This window comes from Myotis daubentonii, chromosome 12 (assembly GCF_963259705.1).
Source record: "Myotis daubentonii chromosome 12, mMyoDau2.1, whole genome shotgun sequence".
Classification (NCBI taxonomy): Eukaryota; Metazoa; Chordata; class Mammalia; order Chiroptera; family Vespertilionidae; genus Myotis; species Myotis daubentonii.
Genome location: NC_081851.1, coordinates 37,317,692 through 37,332,893, shown reverse-complemented (window position 1 = coordinate 37,332,893; position 15,202 = coordinate 37,317,692). Strand labels below are relative to the sequence as shown.

General features: G+C 34.9%; 1 protein-coding gene across 12 annotated transcripts in view; it reads left to right on the top strand.

The window, feature by feature from the left end:
* Positions 1-15,202, top strand: part of ZNF638 (zinc finger protein 638) — a 111,831-nt gene that overhangs the window by 66,129 nt on the left and 30,500 nt on the right. For 6 of the 12 annotated variants that reach the window (XM_059659477.1, XM_059659479.1, XM_059659480.1 and 3 more), the window contains 7 exons: positions 5,442-5,491; positions 5,706-5,758; positions 9,550-9,600; positions 11,639-11,710; positions 13,451-13,537; positions 13,804-13,872; positions 14,256-14,299. In XM_059659477.1, coding sequence (XP_059515460.1) covers positions 5,442-5,491; positions 5,706-5,758; positions 9,550-9,600; positions 11,639-11,710; positions 13,451-13,537; positions 13,804-13,872; positions 14,256-14,299 — 426 coding nt within the window. The remainder of the gene's footprint in view (positions 1-5,441; positions 5,492-5,705; positions 5,759-9,549; positions 9,601-11,638; positions 11,711-13,450; positions 13,538-13,803; positions 13,873-14,255; positions 14,300-15,202) is intronic. The other 6 variants (XM_059659481.1, XM_059659474.1, XM_059659484.1 and 3 more) reach the window with 4 other exon arrangements.

The following is a 15,202-nucleotide window of genomic DNA, read 5'->3' as shown; positions in this document are numbered from 1 at the left end:
TGGTCTTTGTTTGCAGTCTTATAGATAAATCTTGATTGTTGTAGCTAATTCCAGGGAGGGTTTGACCTCCAGGCCAAGTGGCTATGAGAATCAGCTGTGTCAGCAGTGAGAGAACTTCTGTCCTCTAGGGAGGTGCTAATCTAGCCTTTGCCTGAGGCTATCCGGCAAATGCCTCTGTGCAGGGCTTGGGCGGGGCGGGTCGCACAGGATCAACAGGGTGGGCCCGGAGAGAGCAGTTATGGCGGCTCTCAGTCCTGTCCCCAGGGGCTCTGCCTCTCTGAGTCCCAGCACCCGCTGCAAAGCTGGGAGAGAAAGCTGCACCTTCTCTGACCGAGGCCAGACAGTCCCGCTTCTCCCGTTTGAGTCTGGGTCCCTAAAGACTCGCCCGTATCTGGTGCTCAGAGTCTGCGACTCCCTCCCGATTGAAAACAACAACCGCGCCCTCCGCCGCCAGCCCGCTCCGCGCACTCCGCACCTCAGAATTTGACTTCAGCACTGCGCCTCCTCTGAGTGTCCGTGTGCGTTTCTCTTTCCTCCTAGTTGTAGGACTTCCACTCAGCCAGCGTTCCTGTGGTTCTGGGTGATGTCCCTTCCGTTTTTTGGTTTCACTTTTGAAGTAGTTGTTCAAAGCAGCAAACTCCGGCGTTAACCTATGCTGCCATCTTGGTTCCTCCAATTTCTTAACTATTTCTCGTTTTCTATCAGAGTAGCCCTCATCCTAGTTCAGTGATGGCGAACCTATGACACGCGTGTCAGAGGTGACACGCGAACTCATTTTTTTGGTTGATTTTTCTTTGTTAAATGGCACTTAATATATAAAATAAATATCAAAAATATAAATCTTTGTTTTACTATGATTGCAAATATCAAAAAATTTCTATATGTGACACGGCACCAGAGTTAAGGTAGGGTTTTTCAAAATGCTGACACGCCGAGCTCAAAAGATTTGTCATCATTGTCCTAGTTTATACTTGCTACATGCCATCCATTTATTCCCATTGTCCTGATTCGAATAATAAATTACATGGTAACCCTAGTCATTACCAACTCTGTTATTTAAAATTTCTTTTATTTTCGACCAGGTTTGTTAAATAAGAGGTTTTTTACCCATAGCAGGAAATCTGCAGGTAGGTGGTCCTTGTCCAGTATAGGAGTTTCCTGTCTTTAGGAACCCAGCCTTTTTATTTATCTGCTCCACCATCTTTAGCATGTGCTTTTTTTCAGTTGTTATGTGGTTGCTGTACCTTCTAGCATAATTTCTGTCTTCTAAGCAGAAGAAAGGAATAAAATGAAGAGCAAAATGGGTTTTGAATTTTTTTTTCCCCTTCTGGGAACGATGAACAACTTTTACCCTCATTTGATTACCAGAACTATAACACATAGTCACCTCTGGTTACAGAGAAGGCTAAGGGAAAGCAAGAATTAAGTGCATTAATTTAAGACCTTAAACTTTATCCTGTAGACAATTAAACATTATTTGAGTAGAGATATAATGAGATGGATTAGAAAGATTCATCTGGAAGAATGAATTAGAGGGGCAATTAACTCTCAGTGCAAAGAAAGCTTAGCAAATGGATGGAAGGGGAGAAGAGAAAAGATCACCCAAGTCCAGGTAACTAATGTAGTCATCAATCTATTGTGATAATAGAACAGTTTTAGGTAGACCTTGAGAATAGAAAGGAGAAACAGATTATACCAGTGACTCATGAGCAAAACCTAGTTGATCATTAAATCTGGAGAAGTGGAAAGAAAGGTCAAATTTTTTTTTAAATTCTGAAAAGTTCAATCTGGGAATATAGATGAGTAAGGCTACATTTAAAGTCTTAAGAGTATTTCAAATAGAGTAGAATAATTCTCTAGGACGACTTTTTTTATGAGATTGGTAAAGAAGCAATATAAGTCCAAGACACCAACCATATTTACTAGTACTATTCTGGTTTTCAAAGAAATGCATAATGGAAAGTATAAGCTTTGGAAACTAGAAAACATGCCATCTGCCTTTCAGAAACATTGATGTTCTTCAGCTAAATATGATTTGGATGGTGTTCAGTTAAAGGAGCCTTAGAAGGCTAACTCAAGATTCCTTGTTGTGATAGAGCATCAGATGGCTTAGGGATTAACTGGAGGAGCAGTGCTATAGCTTTCTTGGTCCAGATCATAATTTTCACATGAATAGTCAAAACCAAGAAAAAACTTTTCTGCCTGCATTTGATGTTTCTTGTTGGGACTGCCTTTGACTCTGGCAGTGATTCACAGAACATGGTCTCCATTTGGCTGCTTCTTGGGATCAATAAAGAAATGTTACAGAAAAGGTAAAAAATGTCCTATATCCCTGTATTTTTATTTTTTAAAAAAATGTATTTTTATTGATTTCAGAGAGGAAGGGAGAAGGGGAGAGAGATAGAAACATCAATGAGGAGAAAGAATCGTTGATCGGCTGCTTACTAGGGATCGAGCCTGCAACCCAGGCATGTCCCCTTGGCCAGAATAGAACCGGGACCCTTCAGTCCCCAGGCCAGCGCTCTATCCACTGAGCCAAACCAACTAGGGCCTACATCCCTGTATTTAAACTTATGGGTCTACACAGTCTAACAGAAACTGAGTTACCTTGTTCTTTAATTATAAGCCAGTCTAGACATCAATCTTTAAGAGTGATTCTTATCCTTTTTTATTTTTTTAGTTTCTCTCTGCAGTACCACTAGCACTAATATGATGAAAGCAAGCATTCTTTTTTCCCAGAGAAATGGACAAAATTTTCCTTAAAGAAGCAGGAGCCCTTGGTCTGGACCAGTGGTTCTCAACCTGTGGTTCGTGACCCCTTTGGGAGTCGAACGACCCTTTCACAGGGGTCGCCTAAGACCATTGGAAAACACATATCTAATTACATATTGTTTTTGTGATTAATCACTATGCTTTAATTACATTCAATTTGCAACAATGAAATTGGGGGTGACCACAACATGAGGAACTGTATTTAAGGGACGCGGCATTAGGAAGGTTGAGAACCACTGATCTAGGCAAAAGTATGATCAGATTTCCCAACAAACAACAAACCTTCACAACTATCAAGTAGTGCTGCAGCTCAACCCTCTGCAAAAACAAACAGAACTAAACTCAAGACTTAAAATTTAATGTTTTCAGCAACTTCATGGGGACATTACATGCAAAACCTAGAACAGTTAACTAAGGTCCAAGATTTCATGGAAATGAAAAACAATGCTGGGGAGCATTATGGGAAATCTAATGTGTAACAGGGCATAACCAAAAAGATACAATTAATTCAGATGAGAATTCAATTTCATTTGAATCAAAAACTATTTTTAAACATCTGTTAAGTGTCAGGCATTGTGGTATCTGTAGATGCTGCAGTGGTGAACAAAACAGATGTGCTTTCAACGTTCTTGGAGGTTAGTCTATTTAGAAGGTTAAAGCTCCTAACATGATGAAAAGGAAAGACATGGTGAATAGGAGATCCAAACTGCATTTAACTGGAATTATAGAAAGAGGACACCACTTAAATACTGGTGAAAATTTTAAATTTCATACTTATGAAAGGTATCCTATATTGGTTTAGCCAGAAATGGTATAACTATAGAAAGGAAGAGTCTAGCCTTAGGTAGCAGAGCACCACATTTTCAAGGTTGAATGGGAAGAAGTTGATTCATTGTAGTTTAATACATCTATATCAAGTCAAATACTAAGTTGTGTGCTAGGACAGTATTTTCAGACATGCATGGGCTCATAAAGTATATCATCTATATATCTTTCCTAAAATATTGTTATAAAAATGCAGAACATTAAGAAATAGAGAAACTACGATATAAAATGATTGGTAATGAGCATTGAAACCATTTAAACAATAAAATAAATCTAAGCATATATTTATAAAATAACAATTGCAAAAATGTTACTTAATATTACAAAGATTGTTTATCTAAAATATATCATCAAAAATTGGTATGGCCCTGACCAGTTTGTCTCAGTGGATAGAGCATCGGCTTGAGGACTGAAGGGTCCCAGGTTCGATTCCAGTCAAGGGCATGTACCTTGGTTGTGGGCACATACCCAGTGTGGGTATGTAGCTAAAGGTTAGGGACTGAAATTTTTAATTTATACAGATGAAATCTATAGTTTAAAATGTCTTTAAAAATGGAAAATAACCACTAGTAGAATAAAAAAATAGGATGAATATCATCTAACTCATTGGGTTTAGGGAGGTAATTGGCATAAAATCTCATATAATGCAAAAGAAATGAAGTTCAGATCAATTTAACATATATTTACTGCATGTTCACTAATTGCCAAGCACGATTTTAGGCATTGGGGAGAGTAATAATAAAGTCTCTTGTCACCAAGTTTAACTTCAAGGGGTAGGGAGAGAAAGACTACAAGGAAACTAAGAATGTATACATATTATGTCTGTTAGCAGCAAACACTGTGGAGAAAACAAAAAAGGGGGATAGAAGTGCTCTTGTTGGGGAATGAGGTACCATGCAACTTTCAATAAGGTAGTTATGGAAGAGCAAACACCTGAAGGAGTTGAGGGAGCAAGCCAGTCTCTGGGTTAAGAGCATTCCAGATAGAACAGCAACTTCAAATGGCTTTTTAGATCCACACATACGCAGCTTGTTTGAGACGGATAACGGATGCTTGGGGTTAAAGGAAGAGAAGTATATGAAGAGCTTTGTGGTGATTTGGGGCTTGGGAGTGTGTGGAACATGTGGTGTAAACTTACAGGCCGTTATAAGTATTGGCTTTTCTTCTGATGTGATGAAAGGTCTTGAATGGCAAGATATATACTTAGAATAGATTTGGGGGGTGGGTAAAACGGCAAGGACAGAAGCAGAGAGACTGTTAAAAGGTTATTGTAGTCAAAGCAAAAGATGGATTGAATCAGCATGATAGTTAGATATCTCAAATATCATAGTGCTATTTGAATGTTTTAAAAGATAGTGATAAGAAGATATAGATGAGTGGTAAAAGGTAGGATGTAAAATTACGTCATGTGATGACAGGTTGAAGAGAATCTTTTTATTCTATCTATAATTAGAGAAAGATAATATGCATTTACACTTTAGGGTAGGAAGATTTTTTTAATGCTTTTTAAAATTGTCTTACGCTTTTCTGTATTGTCTAAAGCAGTGTTGGCGAACCTTTTGAGCTCAGCGTGTCAGCATTTTGAAAAACCCTAACTTAACTCTGGTGCCTTGTCTCATACAGAAATTTTTTGATATTTGCAACCATAGTAAAACAAAGATTTATATTTTTGATATTTACTTTATATATTTAAATGCCATTTAACAAAGAAAAGTCAACCAAAAAAATGAGTTCGCGTGTCACTTCTGACACGCGTGTCATAGGTTCGCCATCACTGGTCTAAAGCTTTTTAGAACTGAGAAAGAAATTAATTTTTTTTTCTTCAAAATATTTTTCCTCCATAGAACAAAGAGGTGAAGGAAAAGACAGATTCAAAGAAAACATCTGCTTTAAAGTAAGTAATTTCTATAATTTCATGTGAGAATGAATGTGCATATGAATTGAAAATTTTCAATTTTACACGTGCATTTTTAATGTTTTACCATTTTGGCTCTAGTTTAAATGGGACAGTGTTCAAATTGAATTATTTTAAACTTTTTTAAGATTTAAATTACATCTTTAGAAGTTTTAGAACTTAGAATTTGCTAAATTTTTCTTCTTTTAAATAGAAAAGATACAGATGCCTCCAAAGCTGTTGAAATTGTGAAGTCAGCTTCTGCTAGTAAGTTGTTACTTTTAACACTCCTTCTCCAAATGAGTATATTTTGTCATTTTACTAGAAACTTCTTGCAAGATGATGTTAGGAAAACATTATTTTTTGTGCTTTAGTAGTGGGGACCCAAATTGGCTCCTGTATTAGGCTATTTACTAGGTAGTTAAGGGACCTCTTCTGAAGTACCTATCACAGTTCTATAGTGAGTAGCTGTTTGCATTAGTTTTGCAATACCTCTCTTTATCCTCTCCCAATAAACCCACAAGACAAAACAAAGTATGTTAAGATTGCTTGTCTATCCCACTTTGTTTTTGAAAGTAAAACAAAAAAGACAAAATGGAAATAAATATTGTATTCACATGGTAAAAGTTGTTTCTTTACACATAGGAGAGCACTTCAGGCCTTTTTTATGAATCTAGCTAAATGAATTGTTCATACAATCTTAAGAAACTGGATTATATTTTTTTCTTATTCCATTTAGGATTGAAAGGTGGGGACAAAGAAGTTATTGCTCAAATATACACTTGAGTCTAGGAAGAATAAACAGCTTGGTAGTGAAGGATAAGATACAGAAGCTAAAATGAAGTAGATATAAAATATATTCAGAATATTAAATTGCTCTCTTTTGGAAAGGCAGGTGTATAGAGTGTTCTGGGTTTCTATTCAGAATAGATTAACTAGTTTTTGGAAAACTGATATTCAGGTGACTAGAAAATTGGGTTGTATAGAATATCTCATTTGTCCATCATGTTTAGTTGGATAATATACTGAAGTAATTGGAAGTTAGTGAAGGTGACTGTGGATGGCTTCTGGAGGGCAGTAAATTTTGACTACAGTTTTAAATGTGAATGTGAAAAAAGATGACGTACAGAGTCAGAAGATACTTCAGTTAGGAACAGAATTGAGGATTCATACTACCTTGCTAGTTGTTATGAATCCTATATTATTCATATAGTTGGATTATAGTTAATATAATCCTATATTATTCATATAGTTGGATAATAGAATGCCTTGAAGATTCATGTTGGATATTTTAAAATTTGATCCATTAATATCGTAATCTTCCATTTCTATAACATTCTTGAAATGATAAAATTAATAGAGAACAACAGATGAGTGGTTGTCAAGGGTTTGAGAGGAGGGAAGGAGGTGGCTGTTGCTAAAATGAGTAGTAGGAAAGATCCTTGTGATGAAACTGTACTGTATATTGACTACTGGTCACAGTAATCACGCATATGATAAAATTTCATAAAACTAAATACACATTAGTGCTTGTAAAACTGGGGAAATTTGAATTATGGTAGATTGTATTGATAACAGTTTCTTGTTTGTGACATACTATAGTTATACAAATTATTACTATTAGGTGAAACTGGGTGAAGGTTATATGGAATCTCTCCCAGTATTTTTTAAAATTCCATATAGAACAACTTTACTTATGAATATATTGATACAACACTTTTAAGTAAAATATTAGCACATAGTGTCTGAGAGCACATTAAAGAAATACTATACTGTGTCCAAGAGGGGCTCATATCAGAAATATAAAGATGATTCAAAATTAGGCAATCTGTTAATTCATTTTACCATATTAGAGAAAGATAAATGCTACAAAAAAATATTTAGTAAAGTTTAACATTCATTCATTCCTAGCATTGAAAAAAGTTCTTAAAGTAGATAGCTATGATTGTCTGTGTGTGTATTCATACTTTTATTCGTATACATAGAAACATATACACACATATTAAGTCAGAAGCCAGCATGCGCTTAATAATGAAACAATAGAAGTGTTTCCATTAAGATTGCCAACGAAACAAGGAATACTCATCACTTATATGAATTATATAAATTTTATTCTAAAATATAATAGCCACTACCCAGTGCATTGTAAGTCAAGAGGCATAAAGATTGAAAAGTAGGATACATCATTATTTGCAAATGTGTATGTACTAGAGGCCTGATGCACAAATTCGTGCACAGGTGGGGTCCAGCCGCGCCGCCCCCCCCCCCCCCCCCACACACACACCCCCACACCCCCAACCAGGGGCAGGGGCGGCGGGGACGCAGGAGGTCGGCCGGCTGGCCCCACCTCCTGGCCGAACTCCCATTTGAGGGGACAATTTGCATATTAGGCTTTTATTATATAGGAAGGATGGTGGAAAACTCAAGTATGTATGGAAAATCCAAAAGAATATTGAAATGCTACTAAATAAAGGGTGTCCCAAAATTCACGCAAGATTTGAATTTTGTGTGAGCATTAACAACAACAACAACAAAAAATAAAATCCTAATTTTACTTGGTTTATTGAATCAGATTCTAATATCTGTCGCCCTTTGACTTCAATTCCTTCAATTTGATAAGATTACCAAGTACCAATTATGGCCCAGGAGCATGGACAATGGAGACCACGGCTTTGCGTATATGCCAGTAAAGCCATTGAGGCCATTTACCCGATGTGCTATTCCATACATAACCCTATACTGTATACTTTATGAATGAATAGAAAAATTTACAATTTTTAATTATAAACCTATGTTTTCTATCAAAATTACTTCTTGCGTGAATTTTGGGACACCCTATATAATTAGCCATCTTAATTCTCTAAATAAAGGCTTTAATTGCTTTATTATATAAGAATAACAATTTACATGTAATTTAATAAAATATTCCATTTACAATAATAAAAAAGGTAAAAACTATGAAAAGAAAACTTTAAGATACTGCTAAGAGGCATAAAATAAAATGAGAAAATGCCTCATTTTTGGATAGAAATCCTCACCATTAGAATCTTCCCTCTTTTCATATATTGAAACATAAATATTATGAAACTAGTAAAATACCAATAAGATTTTTTAAAAAACATGTAAGCTTATTATAAATTGGTATTTTTTTTATACAAAAAATTAATTTAGAATAGTCAGGAAAGTTCTTCAAAAGAAGAGTAGGACGGACTAGCACTAACAGATATAATATATTATACAGTTAAAGATTCAAAATAGTTTCATATAGTTGGATAAATAAATAGAAGATCAGTAGGACAGAAGAAATATTCCCATATATATGGAATATCAATAAATCATCATGATAATGTTTCAAATTAGTGGGAAAATGATCAGTTATTCATTAAATTAACTATCTACTTTGTATAAGTAAAGAATTTACAATGTCAAAATAAATTACAGATGGGTCAAAAATTTGTACAGAGTAAGGAACATCCTTCCTCTATCAGGAAGACATTTGACCACATGAAAAGCATTTTTTTAATAAGTATTTTGTATAATTTTAAAAAATGTTGTTATCTCTGTGATATAAACTAACCTTCCTAACATATAAAAAGCTCTAGTAAACAATAAGAAAAACCTCAACAAATCTTTAAACTAGATTGACAAATATAGGCAAATCATAGAGATGAATTACACATATGAAAATTGACACTTTACTCATAATTAAGACAACAAAAATTATACCAGTTTCTATCTCAGATTGGAGTGATTAATAACTTTTTTTACATACTGTGTGTGGAAATGGGGAAGCCCCACTCTTATGTTCTATTAATGGGGATATTGGTACAACCTTTCTGGAGGACAATTTAATATAGTTAAAATTTAAATCTACTCCTTTGTGTCAGCAAGTCTATGTCCAAGAATTTACCTGTAGTTACTGTTCCATGTATATACAAAGATGAGTATAAGGATATTTCTTGCAGTGTTTTTTCAAAATCATTGCCAGGTTATGTTTTTCGTAAATCTAAATGATATTTTTTGTAATATATTATTGATATATTTGTTTGTTATTTTAGCCAAAACTGGACAAGCTAAAGCATCTGTAGGCAAAGTGAATAAATCTTCAGGTATGTTTTTTTATTAGAATTCTAGACATATTAGTAAACTTTAAGAAGTATGTAGCACTAGTGTTGGATTTCATGTGAAATAGTAGGTGCTGAGCGTATACTAATCTTGGAAATTTATAGTCATCTAGAAATTTTTAGGAATAAGATTTATTAGATAATGCTCTTCCCTTGCAGTAATTATAAAAATAAGATCATTTGATTGGGAAACTATTTCTCATAATGGATATCAGAGATAGTTCCCTCTTTCTCTTTTATTTAGGTCTTCTCTCTATTTTATAAAAAATAATCCAGATAAATTTACTGCAAATTATATTCTCTTTGCAGTTTTTATGGGCTATCATGGGTTATAAAGTAATTTTTAATTTTTCTTTCCCCTAGCATTAGTTTCCATTCTATTTTCCCTCTCATTTCTGCTAAATGCCAGTTATTAAGTGGATAGAGGTCAGTATATTAAATTCTTCCCTATAATCGTAGAAAGGAAAGGAAGCAGTGTTGAATTGGCAAATATCATTGTTAGTGGCAGAGCCAGAATGTTCATATAATAGTTGCTTAGAAGCAGTAACCTGAGGATGCCAGGGATGGCTAGAAAACTTGTTTTAAAGATGCGTTTATTTAGCAAACAGCTTGATATTGCTTTGATAGTAAGTATATGTGAGTCACTGGTGGGGATTTAGGCGAGTGGATGCTAAAGCCCCTTTCAACTATTGGAAATTAATTTTAGATATTTTTCTTACATTCTGGTCCCCTTTAGAAGTAGTAAAGTGAATTGACTTGTGGTAATAACAGAGATAGGTGAAAAATAATTTAAGGGCTCATTAGTACTCAGGTTACTACAGTGTGTCAGTACTTTTTAATGACAAGTGACAATTCATAAGGATTAGTATTGTTCTTTTTTGAGCAAAGATTAGGTCTGTCTTTGGATATAAGGGTAAATTTGTAAACTATTTTCAGTTGGTTGTTGTGGGTGTCAGTAATTCTTTTCCTTTATATAACTTTTCTAAGCATTATCATATTCTTACACGGCTCTGTTAGATAATTGTGGCAGTTACCATCCTTATTTATAAACGGGGAAATGTGCACAGAAACCTATTAATGTCCCAAGTCTTCACAACTTAACTTGGAATTCAACTTGGAGCTACTTCTGATCTAGGTTTTTCCCTCATACTACCTTGCTAGTTGTTATGAATCCTAATTTTCAGAGCTAAATCTCCTGTTGTTTTCTGAATGGAAAGGGTTTTGGCTCCATGGTGATCTTTTTAGTGACACTTTGATAATCATAGTCTTTATAAACAACATCATCTTGGAAAATAAGCAGCAGCAATAGATGGAAATGTAAACAGAAAGGTCAGAGCAATGTTAAGTACAAAAAAATCAATTGAAAAATATCTTCAAGTGAGGATTACCAATAGATAGATAGGTAGATAGATAGATAAATAAATGCTACATGAGGCTATTTTTATATCCTTGTAATTAGTAATTTTGCTTCAAGTTGATCCACAAATTCAGAGATTTATTTAACTTGCCTGAATGCCATTTTTATGTTCTAAATTCTTCAGTGATATTTTTCTTCCTGAAGACATTATTATCATTGTTAGATTTTAAAAAATGGCCTGTGTTGCCCTGGCCTGATGGCTCAGTTGGTTGGAGCATTGTACTCCAAAAGGTGCTGGTTCGATTCTTGGTCAGGGCACATACCTAGATTGCAGGTTCAATCCATGGGGGGGTGCCTGAGGGAGGCAGCTGATCGATGGTTTCTTTCACATCATTGTTTCTTCCCCTCCCTTTCCTCCCCTTCTCCCCCTCTCTAAAAAAATATGAATAAAAAGCAACATATCTTCAGGTGAGAATGAATGAATGAATGAATGAATGAATGAATGAATGAATGAATGAATAAGGCTGTGTGCCGAAAGGTGATAGCATTTTGTTTTGGGTAAAGTATAGCCTGTTGCTCTTATATTCATTCTTTGTTAGGTTTTTGGGGGACTGATGATATTGGTTAAAAATAAACCAGTTTTGACTACAGCTTTTTGTGATTTAGGGAAATCAGCGGGTTCTGTAAAATCTGTGATAACAGTAGCTGCTAAAGCTAGTAAAACTTCAACCAAAACAGGTAAGACTGTTGGGAGGGAGAGGTGTTATTAAGTATGTTTGTTTTTGCAGTTGACATTCAATGTTGTATTAGTTTCAAGTTTACAGCATAGTCATTAGACATTTATATAACTTACAAAGTGATTACCCCAGTAAGTCTAGTACCCACCTAAACCATACATAGTAATTAAAATATTATTGACTATATTCCTTACTTCAAACTATATTTTATTTATTCATTTTATTGAATTTATTGGGGTGACATTGGTTGTGTTTCAAGTGTATACAACTCAATAAAACATCATCGGTACACTGCATCTTCCCTATAATGGTAGAAAGGAAAGGAAGCAGTGTTTAACTGGCAAATATCATTGTTAGTGGCAGAGTCAGAATGTTCATATAATAGTTGCTTTGTGTACCCATGGCCCCAAGCAAAGTCTCTTTCCGGCTCCATTTTAAGTATATTCTTAATCTGCCTTAAAGAATATAATACAATGATATCAAAGGACACAGACAATAGTGTGGTGAAGGCTTGGGGTGGGGAAGAAGCTGGGAGGGGGGCAGTTACAGGAGGACATCTGCAATACTGTCAACAATAAAATTAAATACACAAGTTTTACATTTATATAGCTTTTAGTACCAAATAACACCTTGAAAAGTTTAGTAGATCCTGCTTTGATATTTAAAACCTAAAACATATAGGACTTTAAATTTTTGGTACTTTGGTCTTTGACTTTTTCTACCATTGACATATTTTGTATTGAAACATTTTTGACAGCTATGCAGGGTCAAAAATTCCATGTGTCGTGTTTGTATTATTTATTAAGTATTGTTTTATTTTCCATATGGACACCTATAAACCTATTTTTGCCTTGCCCTGTATAACTACAGGCTGTTCTGCCACTTCTCCCCTAAAAATTGTTTGTTTGGTTTTTTATTTTTTTAGAGCTATCACTTCATATTATCTTCCCTAGCTTGTACAGTTCTGATGTTTATTACTGTGAAGATTTTTTTTTTCTGTGTTACAAGAATATATTTCCTTTATAAAGAAATGGAACACTATCCTATATAATTGAAGGCTAATGTGCAAATAGACCGAACGAAGGAATGACTGGTCGCTATGACATGCACTGACCACCAGGGGGGAGATGCTCAATACAGGAGCTGTCCCCGGGGGTCAGTGAGCCAGAAGCCGGGCTCATAGCTGGTGAGCGCAATGGCAGTGGGGGGAGCCTCTCCTGCCTCCGTGGCAGCGCTAAGGATGTCCGACTGTGAGAGGGTGCAGGCCAGGCTGAGGGACAATACCCCCCCACCCCCGTGCACGAACTTTGTGCATTGGGCCTCTAGTTTTAAATAAACATAATGTTTAAACTAACATGCTCTATTTAGTATTACTATTTTTCCAAATAGACCAATGTAAAGAATCTTTGTAGAAATTATAAAATAGGATTTGTGTGAGTGTGATTATAATGTGCTTCTGTCATCTGTAGGTCAAATTTGTGGCTCATTAATGGCCATCAACAAAAATTGTATCTTAGTTTACATTTGCTTTAAATCTTATTGGTAAACAGGTATTGAAAATAAATGGAAAGGAGACATATGTAATACTTGAAACAATAAATAAAATAAAATAAATGGAAGTAAATATGTAGAAAATAACTGCTTTTATAATTAAGTTGCACTACTTACTAATATATTAATGTGAAACATACTAAATGACCAAACAGACCTTAGAATAATGGTTCAATTTTGCTTTTGACAGCAAAGTCCAGTGGAAAGAAGTCTCTAGAAGTCAGAAAGGCTGGCATTGTCAAAAACAAAGATGCCAATAAACCTCTGACTGTACAAGGTAACCTTGAAATGCTGTCATTTCATGTTTTTCTTTAGATCCTCTTGGTGTACATTGAAGGTATATTTTGAAGTTATTGCTTAAAAATCTTCAAAGGGATTGTTTTGTTTTCAAAGAGAAACTTGTGTTAGCTTTGACTTAAATCAGGTCATCCTAAAGAGAGTTGAAGTGACAAAATAAAACTAGCTTAAGTTCTTGTTTAGATTCATTAGTTTAATTATATTAGTGTGTTTTTCTAGACTATTAAAGTAGACTATTTCATGCAGAAAACTCTGAAATAAAGACCAGTTTGGAACTCAAAGCCACTGAAAATAGTGCTAAAGAAACTATTTCAGGTAGGCCAATAGAAATTTTATTTTGTTCTCTTACATTATAGATAGAAAATTTAATTTTAAGAAAATAAAGTATTTAATTTCATGTGTTGTGTTTGTATATATGTATGTATACTTTTAAATACCACGGTCATAACCTAAGTGAAATTAAGACTATTATGATTCAGCTCTGCACCCTGTCTCTTGATTATTCTGAAATTTGTTTTTAGGATAAAACTAAATGTATTATTTAAAACCCATTGTTACTTATGTAGCTACTTCCTACTTAAATTCTTTACTCTTTTGTCAGTTTTATACATTTTCATGTAGTTACTATTTAGTACAGTTTAGGATCTTGATAAATGAAATATATCTGCATGAATTCTTATTTTATTTTGTATTTTAAGAAGCTGCTTTGGTGGTAACAGAAAATGAAACAGTTAATAACAAGGTCAGTTTTTATATTTTACTTTTTCACATTTCACCTTTTTTAAAGTTTAGGAAATTTTGACACCGTTTATTTCCATTTACTATAAACCCACATAAAAAATGTACAAGAGCCCCAGCCAGTTTGGCTCAGTGGATAGAATGCTGGCCCTTGGACTAAAAGGTTAGGGGTTCGATTCCAGTCAAGGGCACATAACTCGGTTGCAGACTCAATCCCGGCCCTGGTCAGGGTGCATGTGGGAGACAACCAATCAATGTCTCTTTTTCACATCAGTGTTTCTGTGTCTCCCTCTCCCTTCTACCCTCTCTAAAAATCAATGGAAAAAATATCCTTGGTCAAGGATTAACATCGACAAAAAAATGTGCATGATTTGACATGGTGAAAAAAACCCACTTTATAAAAATAAAAGGAAAAACTTTTAAAATACGGTTTGAGTTCAAAAGCTTGAACTGCAGAGTGAGTCCTAAAAATTTAGGAACAGCCTGTCAGTAAGTGTACAAGTTTATGAGGATTACTTTTCACTGAGAAGAAAACATTAGGCCAAAATGGTGTTTTAAGTAAACAAGTTGTCAAAATAGAACGGTGTAATTTTATGAAATCCTTTTTTTTCATTTATTTTAGAGGCAAAGGATAGATAAAATATTTATTTTATTATTTTTTGTTAATCCTCACCCAAGGATATTTTTCCATTGCTTTTTAGAGAGACAGAAGGGGGTGGGAGTGGGGGGAGAGAGAGACATCTATACGTGCGAATGGTTGCCTCCCACATGAGCCGATTGGGCGGACTGGACCAGGACGAAACCTGCAATCCAGTTACTGCCCTTGACCAGGAATGGAATCTGAGACCCTTCAATGCTCAGGCTAATGCTCTAAGCACTCCAGCCAGGGTGATGTGTTAATATTTAG